Raw genomic sequence first — 9064 nt, forward strand, 5'->3', positions numbered from 1 at the left:
ATTCACTCCAACTGTACTACCTCCACCTGCCCAAGGTGGTGATCAAAGTCTCAACTTCAGTTTAACAGCTGGAATGCAGTTTTCAAAATCCACACACACCGGAGTCCCACCCAACCAATTGAGACACATCAAAAATCTGGGCTGGTGGATAGATTATGGGCATGGTTATCCAGAACAAGTCAAATTCTATTTTTATTACATGATTCCAGGAATGTTGCTGGCGTTTTAGGGATCATATTCCACAATTCTGACTGGTTACAATTGGGACCATTGTTTAGTGACCCTTAAATTTTGTTTTTATTGAATGGGATTCTGCAGAAATTTGGGGAGCCAATTCCACAATTCTGTTATTTTTCCTGTGAAAACCATTACCAGTGGCCTTGACTGTAGTCACTTTTATATTCGACTTAGGGGTCTTGGGAGACCCGACAGCCCTGCTGTCATTGACATTCTTTCAATGTCCAAAGGGCCTTATGAGAAAATTTCCCACAAACCTGTCAGTCATTCTTTACATTGATAGTATTTCCCATAATAACATCCCATAAGCCAGAAATATTATACACTTAGATCATACCTAGAAGCAGATCTTACTTGGAAAAATAAACCCTACATTATTGCTGAAAGGTTCGAACAGCAAGTCAGTATTGGATCCCATTTTCCATATTTTGAAAACATACAGCATAAACTACAGTACTGCTTAAAAACCTGCACATGCAGAAATCCATATTCTGTCGGTGAATTTTCCACACTTTCCATGGAAGTTACTTAGCTATTTCAGAGGCGTTATGCAGATTTCCTTAACATTCAATAGTTTCCTGCCAATAGAAACTCTCCAACAGTACATTATCATCCAATTTCCACCCAACCAGTTAGCACTTTGGACTGAGCTTTTCCAGTATTTGGGTGAATACTGAACATTGCTAGTGATGTTTATACTTCTATAAAGAACAAAAACATTTAAAAGGTTCATGGTACACTCCATTGCTTACTATGTCCTCTTTCTAATCTGTTGGTGCAAAATCAGGAAGCTAGCTACACGTCTGTTTGTTACAGATGAGAAGCTCCAGCCTAAAACAGAAGCAGTTAAGAGGTGTAAAAATATAAAACTGAACAGAATTTCAAGCACTCGTGATTTTTATGCCATCAAATCAATGGAAACTCTCCTGGTGCAAGTTCTAAAAAGCCTCACAATCGCTTCTATCTATACAGTTATTGAAGAGACTTCGAAACAAAATCCCAGCAGTGTTGGCTCTCCAGCTAAAAAAGAACCTCTCTGGTGACATCTTGTGGCAAGTCTACCATAAGCCAGCAATTCTCATTAGGTTAACGGGGACTGTTGTGGATTCAGTTCCAGGTTCAAGCACTCCAATCCCACTTCCTTTTAAAAAAAAGTCACGACTGGGCATGATTTAAAGATATCCAATATTTTGTTCTAGTTACTTCAAATAAATCAATGTTCAAAATTAATTGCTGGTATAGTACTAGATTTCCAGAGTTCAAATCCCAGCCTTAACTAAAATTAGGACTAAGCAATCCTCTATGGATAGGTTTTGCTCATACTTGGTTGGACTGCTTAAATTGATCAACTTTATCTGCAGGATAGGAAAGACAACCAAAAGAACCGATCACATTCCACAAACTGTAATCCTATCAGTCAATATCGACAAGCACAGGTGGTGGCCCTGGGGAAGTCTCTGGTCCAAATTATCCCACCGTCTGGTTAGAAAGTTAGCACTAGAGACGAAGGGACTAACAGGGCATCAAAGTGTGCCCAACATTGCAACAAAACTCCACAGAAAGCATTCAGCAGAAACTATAAAATGCTTATTTTACAATATCACTGAAGGCAGAGCTGCAACTCTTCAAATTAATCTCCACTTGTAGGTAGCTACGAACTTTCACATTCTTTGTTGGGAGATGGGCCGAGCTAAACTCACTAATCGGGAACCACAACATCATGCAAACTCAACAAATCTAGAGGATCTTTCGGTCAACACAATAGTAAAACTAGAAGAAAAACCTATTCCTGTCATGGCTCGTCAGGACTTCAGTTTTAAATGGCCAATGCCAAATACTAGAAGTTTCTTCTGACAACTTCAGATTAATAGGGGAAGATTTTCACTCGCTCCGCTGGCCGGAAACAGGGTTGGCGCGCCTGCAAATCACGGGTTAAAAACTTACCTCCCCATTCTTGCTCCAGGTGACGCCACTCTGAAATTGGCCCATGGCAGGGCAGCTGGAACACACGCCTGTATCAGGCGGTAGGCCAGTGTGCTATGCAAACCAGGGTCCTATGACGTACATTTTGGGAGACAACTCGGAGCCGGCACCAGCCCAGAGCCGTCAAGCTGCAGCAAGGTGCCCGGTGACAGTAATGAGGCCCAGCCTTCAAAGTGGACCGAAGCTCTTACCGATACTATTGGGCGGGCGGCCAGACAAAAGTTAAAATTTACACCATAGAGTCAAATCATTTCTCAAAACCCAATACTTGGATTAGAATTTGCCTTTTTATCACAAAGTTTGTGCAGTCATTCCTACTGTCATGCTGGGTAGCACAGTATATTATATTTGTGAGACAGCAGTTATGCCAGTGAGAATACAGAGTCTAAGAGGAAGGACACTGTGTATATGACTACACAAGACACACTTGAAGGATGCCCCACTCCCCACCATTAACACCTTACCATAATATTCATCATGTTCATCACCTCCTTGACTTTCTGAATTTCTTAAAATGCAGGAGAGGTTTGGGGAAAGCTGTGGATGCGATTTGGCTATATTTTGCTGGGCAGGAGTCTGTCCTTTATTTGTTTGATTCCCTCTACCTTTTTTGGATCTCGCATCTTTAGAAGCCTGCATAAAAGAAAACAGTCAGAAATAACTGCCTACAGTTCTTACTGTTAAAACAGCAAGAGGGTTGAAATGAAATCATCACAAGCACAGCAGGTTATGATTTATTTTGGTTATCCCACACATTGGTTTTGGTTTTGGATTTTCTGGCATCAACCTAGATTTCCCCTCAATAAACTTGCAGTGATATTGTCATAATTGTTAATCCTTTAGTGCAAGTAGCAAGTGCTGCTCATCGGTTTCCTGTGGCAGAAAATTGGCCAGCTGTAGCACGCAGCCGGACGGCAGGTAAAGCTCGTTGGAGTGCAGAAGACGACAAGAACAGGCCGGAAGATTGTTGTGGGGCCTGAGGGGGAAGTCTTGCTTCTTTTTTTTAAAAATTATCTTTTTGTGGAGGCCTCGAGCGATCCCTTTAAGAGGTGCCATATAGGCCATTCAAGGCCTGGATAAAATATGCACCGTGCGCATTTCTCCATGACAATTGTAATCATGGTCCTACAACAGGCGTAGGCCCCCAATTTGCCTATTTAAACAGCCTATTTTGGGTGGAAGTGCGGAGTGCCCATTTAAAAGCCAGTCTGAAAATTGATTCAGGCAGGCAAATGGGTGCACAAGGTCCCCACCACATTATCCTTCGCCAGTGGCCCATTTTTCAAGCGAGAAACAGGCTGCAATTTTGAAGAGAAAATGGGTAGCTTAAAGCAAGACTGTTAAATCCAGGAAGCAGATTACTAAAAGTGGGGTAACTTACCTCTCAGTAATACACCTCTGCAAAGACAGAATATAGAAAAGGAATGGTTTCCAGATCATAGGGCAAAAGGTTCTTTTACTGGAACCACAGGTAGAAAGGAAAACCTCTAAACTGTAACAATGCTGAGTTTTAATAGTTTTCAAAAATCTCAAAATTAAAAAATGTAAATACTATGACTGCAGCAACTGACAGTGTATGCTCATCTTATTCTAAACTATTCATTGCTACTTGCTAGTTACACATGTGAATAGGAGCCCCAGCATACAATGCGGAGGACTGAGATACTTATCCCACAAGCTCTTCATATCAGTTATAAGGGAGGGTATGAACAGAAAGCAGCCACCGCAGTTCCCCCAACACAGTTTAAGAAAGGTCAATTCATCACCAACCAGAGAATGCTTGGTGCAGAGTGAAACCAACCACAGATATTTCCCACCTTAAGATACGCAGGAATTTATCATTGAATAAACTTCACAAATGAATTCTAGTTTAAAAAAAACAATTTTAGCCTTAATTATACATACACCAAAGACTCATTTCCAAGTTTCCTTTGATGCTCCGATGTTTAACAGAATTTGAATGATCCCATACAGTTACCAATCATGTGCGTAACCAGCATGCAGTAGCAATGAATAGTTAGATGAACAGAAATAACAACAGAAAATGCTGGAAAAACTCAGCAGGTCAGGCAACATCCGTGGAGAGAAATTTGAGTTGACGTTTCGGGTTGGACCCTTCTTTTGCCGTAGTCATAGTATTATTCAAATTTAAATTGCTGTTAAGTAATTAACTTACTATGAACTCATTTATATTTGATGAATTAGCACTGCTCTAAATGGTAACAGAAAATAAGTCTGGGATCTGATATCATCACATTATGGTAAATCAAATACAAGAAATTACAAAAAAAAAGTAAACAACTGCAAGTCTAAAGCACCTCAAGTCTTGTGTTTTGATGTACCTGCAAACTAGATCCTTTTAAAGTAGAAGCACCTTTGCTTTTTCTCATTACTGCTTTTCTCAGATGTTTTGCATCAGGTCAAAATCTATAAATAAAAAAACAATGAAAAGCAAAGATGAGATAAAGTGGAGTCAAACATTCTATAACAACCTTGATGTAGCTTCTCTGATCACCAAAATTGCAGTGCATGTTAAATCAGGTCAGATAAGAAATGACTCGTGAATATCCTAACTAAAATTACTCTCACACACCCACCTCACTCTCTCTCTCGCTCACTCTCACTCTCACCCTCACTCTCTTTCACACTCTCACATTAACAATACGAAAATCGGGACGGTTTCTATCCAGAGAGGCTGTTCCGGGAGATCCGAATTGCACACCCACCCCGGTGTTGACACACGGGGGGGGGGGGGGGAAGGGGAAGAGAAAGAGAGAGAGAGAGAGAGAGAGGCCGGGCCCACCAGTGATATGGAGTCAGGGGTCCGCCCCAGGGGCCAGCCGCTCACCGGGGGAGTCCTCGCTCTCCGGTGGAGTACTGTATGAATGAAACAGCGACACATTACTGACCGACACCGCCTTGGCCGCGCCACTCCGCTCTCTCCGTCACTCGGGCTCTCGCTCTCGCTGTCCCGGCCGCTCCGCTCCACCCGTCACTCGGGCTCTCGCTGTCCCGGCCGCTCCGCTCCACCAGTCACTCGGGCTCTCGCTGTCCCGGCCGCTCCGCTCCACCAGTCACTCGGGCTCTCGCTGTCCCGGCCGCTCCGCTCCACCCGTCACTCGGGCTCTCGCTGTCCCGGCCGCTCCGCTCCACCCGTCACTCGGGCTCTCGCTCTCCCTGTCGTGTCCTGGCCTCTCCGTCACTCGGGCTCTCGCTCTCCCGGCCGCTCCGTCACTCGGGCTCTCGCTCTCGCTGTCCCGGCCCGTGAAGCTGCATTTCTCCCGCTGAAAAAAGCAAACGGTCGGCGGAATCCGGACTGTCCCATAAGAGGGAGGGGGCGCAGAAAACATAGGAGAATCGGTAAATGTAAGTAAAGCAATACTGATGAGTAAAATTTAACAATATTTAAATTTCTAAGGTGTTCTTTGACAGGAAGTCTGTAAAGAATTCATTTAGGTGTTTTAGATGATTTTGGTACTATCCGCTCCCACCCCCCCATTTTGTACCTATAATGGATTGGAACTGATAAGAAACCCCAGTTAGTGGCGCCCCCTGTGTCCAGGAGGAGTGGTCGCTACTGCAGGGCAGAGCGAGTGAGAGAGATTAAAAATGAGTTCTCAGGTGACTGATGAGTCCAATGTGGGACCTACAGTCTCTGTCACAGGTGGGGCAGACGGTGGGTGGGGTGCTTGGGTTGACGTGCGCTGCCTGCGCTTGGCTTCCGCTTGCTCCCAGCGAAGAGACTAGAGGTCTTGGGCAAGTGCAGTGCTTTAAGTAAGTGCAGTGCTTTAAGCAACCCATTACCATTTCCTTTTACCTTGCACCATTATCCCTTTTGTCATTTAATCACTCCTGCCTTCTACCCTATCACAGACCTTCCCTTTTGTTCTTTCCTCCCTTTCCCTGCCTCTGCACTTGCTTAAACCTGTTATATCTCTAACTTTTTCCAGTTTTGACGAAAGGTCATCAGCCTGAAACGTTAACTGTTTCTCTTTCCACAGATGCTGCCTGACCTCCTGAGTATTTCCAGCATTTTCTGTTTTTATTTCAGATTTCCAGCATCCGCAGAATTTTGTTTTTGATACTATTGGTATCGCAGCCGGCACTTCATTACGCTATTGACACTCGGAATGTTTGATGCAGACACAGAGTGAAAAATATTTCACTCCATCTCAAGATACACAAAAATTCTTCATTAAAAAAAAATCTTGAATTAATTTAGGAAGTTTATCCTAACACTTTTTTAACTATCTAATACACAAAGACTCATTTCCAAGTTTCCTTTGATGATCCAATATTTAATTGAATTTGAATGCTCCCATACAGTTACCAATCAAGCGTGTAACTAGCATGCATTAGCAATGAATACCAATGCCGTAATCATAGTGTTATTCGTAGGAACAGGAATAGGCCATTCATCCCCTCGAGCCTACACAATCATTCAATTAGATCTGTACCTCAACTCCATTTACCCACCTTTGATCCATATCCCTTGATACTGTTATCTCACAAAAATCTGTCTCCCAGTCCTGAAAGTCTAAGCATCCACAGCCTTTGGGACAGGAAATTCCAGATACCTACTGCTCTTTGTGTGACAAAGTGCTTCCTGATTTCTCTCCTAAACGGCCTAGCTCGAAGTTTATGATTATGCCCCCTCGTTCCTGATTCCCTCATCAGAGGAAATAGCTTCTCTGTGTCTGTTAGCAAAATTGAAGCCCATGGCATTAAAGAGGCGGTGGCAGTGTCAGTAATGCCAACCCCACCATCTTATAAATCATGAGACAAAAATCTTAAAAATCATGAGATTTGATATAGAAATCACTGGTTGCTATTTTTAAGAACATAAGAATTAGGAGCAGGAGTAGGCCATATGTCCGCTCGAGCCTGCTCCGCCATTCAATAAGATCATGGCTGATCTTTGACCTCAAATCCACTTTCCCACCCAATCCCCATATCCCCTCATTCCCTTAGTATCCAAAAATCTATCTATCTCAGCCTTGAATATACTCAGCAGCCCTTTGGGTTAGAGAATTCCAAAGATTCACAACCCTCTGAGTGAAGAAATTTCTCATCTGAGTCTTAAATGGCTAATCCCTTATCCTGAGACTATGCCCCCGAGTTCTACACTCTCCAGCCAGGGGAAACAACCTCTCAGCATCTCGGAGTCATTACGGCATAGAAGGAGTCCGTGCCAGCTCTCTGTAGAGCAATCCAGTCAGTCCCATTCCCCCGCTCAATCCCCGGAGCTCTGCAAGTTTATTTCTCTCAAGTGCCTATCCAATTGCCAAGACATCCTTGTTCCTGTACTCAAACCCTCTCGCTACGAAGGCCAACATACCATTTGCCTTCTTAACCACCTGCTGCACCTGCATGCTTACCTTCAGCGACTGGTGCACAAGGACACCCAGGTCTCGTTGCACTTCCCCTTTTCCCAATCTATTGCCATTCAGATAATAATCTGTCTTCCTGTTTTTGTCACCAAAGTGGATAATCTCGCATATATCCACATTATACTGCATCTGCCCAATCACCCAACCTGTCCAAATCATACTGGAGTTTCTCTGCATCCTCCTCACAGCACATAAACGCGCGCCCAGCTTTGTGTCGTCTGCAAACTTGGAGATACTCCATCCAGTTCCCTCGTCTAATCATTAATATATATTGTGAATAGCTGGGGTCCTAGCACCGATCCCTGCGGTACCCCACTAGTCACTGCCTGCTACTCAGAAAAAGACCCGTTTATTCCAATTCTTTGCCGGAGGATAGAACAGATGAATGCGTGGCTGGAGAGATGGTGCAGGAGGGAGGGCTTTAGATTCCTGAGGCATTGGGACCATTTCTGGGGAAGGTGGGACCTGTACAAGCCGGACGGGTTACACCTCAACAGAGCCGGGACCAATATTCTCGTGGGGAGGTTGGATAGTGAAGTTGGGGAGGGTTTAAACTAGCTTGGCAGGGGGATGGGCACCAGCATATAGGAGTAGAAAAGAGGAATAAGGTGCATAAAAGAGTGATTGTGTTGGATGGTACTAGAAAAGATAGTACTAGAGGTGGTAGTAGTACCATATTAGATAGGAGCAGATGAAGAAAGACTACGAAAAATTCAAAAATGGGTTTAGAATGCATGTACGTAAATGCACAAAGTGTGGTGAATAAGGTTGGTGAGCTACAAGCACAATTAGCCGTGTGACAATATGATGTTGTGGCAATAACAAAAATGTGGCTTAAAAACGGTGAGGACTGGGCACTTAATATTCAAGGGTACAAGGTGTTCATAGAAACATAGAAGATAGGAGCAGGAGTAGGCCGTTCGGCCCCTCGAACCTGCTCCGCCATTCAATGAGATCATGGCTGATCATCCAAATTCAGTACCCTGTCCCTGCCTTCTCCCCATATCCCTTGAGCCTTAAGAAATATATCTAACTCCTTCTTGAATATATTTAATGAATTCGCCTCAACTGCCTTCTGTGGTAGAGAATTCCACAGGTTCACCACTCTCTGGGTGAAGAAATTCCTCCTCATCTCTGTCCTAAATGGCTTACCCCTTATCCTTAGACTGTGACCCCTGGTTCTGGAGTGCCTTGTGCATTGAGTGCTGTTGGAGTTTTGCTAAGTGGGAGAAAAATCATTTAAGTGTATTTTGTGAATTTTAGTGTGTTAAGAAGTCAATTATTTGAAGTAAGTTTAATTTTTTAAGGGGTTTTTTAAACTCTTGGGCAGTTTAAACAGGAAGTAGAATCCGGGTATAAAAGGGGAGGGGCTAGTGCAGTGCACGGAGTGCCTTGTGAATTGAGTGCTGTTGGAGTTTTGCTAAGTGGGAGAAAAATCATTTAAGTGTATTTTG

At 43.6% G+C, this 9064-nt stretch overlaps 1 protein-coding gene across 4 annotated transcripts in view; it reads right to left on the bottom strand.

Moving 5' to 3' along the window:
* cenpu (centromere protein U) overlaps positions 1-6141 on the bottom strand; it is a 37585-nt gene extending 31444 nt beyond the window's left edge. The window contains exons 1-4 of one of the 4 annotated variants that reach the window (XM_085980884.1): positions 5727-6141; positions 5130-5536; positions 4563-4647; positions 2685-2853 (exon numbers count right to left, since the gene is read on the bottom strand). In XM_085980884.1, the coding sequence (XP_085837010.1) occupies positions 2685-2853; positions 4563-4610 (217 nt within the window). In that variant the 5' untranslated portion in view covers positions 4611-4647; positions 5130-5536; positions 5727-6141. Of the gene's footprint in view, positions 1-2684; positions 2854-4562; positions 4648-5129; positions 5699-5726 lie in introns of those variants that run through there. The other 3 variants (XR_015076866.1, XM_085980839.1, XM_085980929.1) reach the window with 3 other exon arrangements.
* Positions 6142-9064: the final 2923 nt, after the last annotated feature.

The sequence above is a fragment of the Somniosus microcephalus genome, chromosome 1, assembly GCF_052327205.1.
Source record: "Somniosus microcephalus isolate GS21.2 chromosome 1, FLI_Smic_1.0, whole genome shotgun sequence".
Classification (NCBI taxonomy): domain Eukaryota; kingdom Metazoa; phylum Chordata; class Chondrichthyes; order Squaliformes; family Somniosidae; genus Somniosus; species Somniosus microcephalus.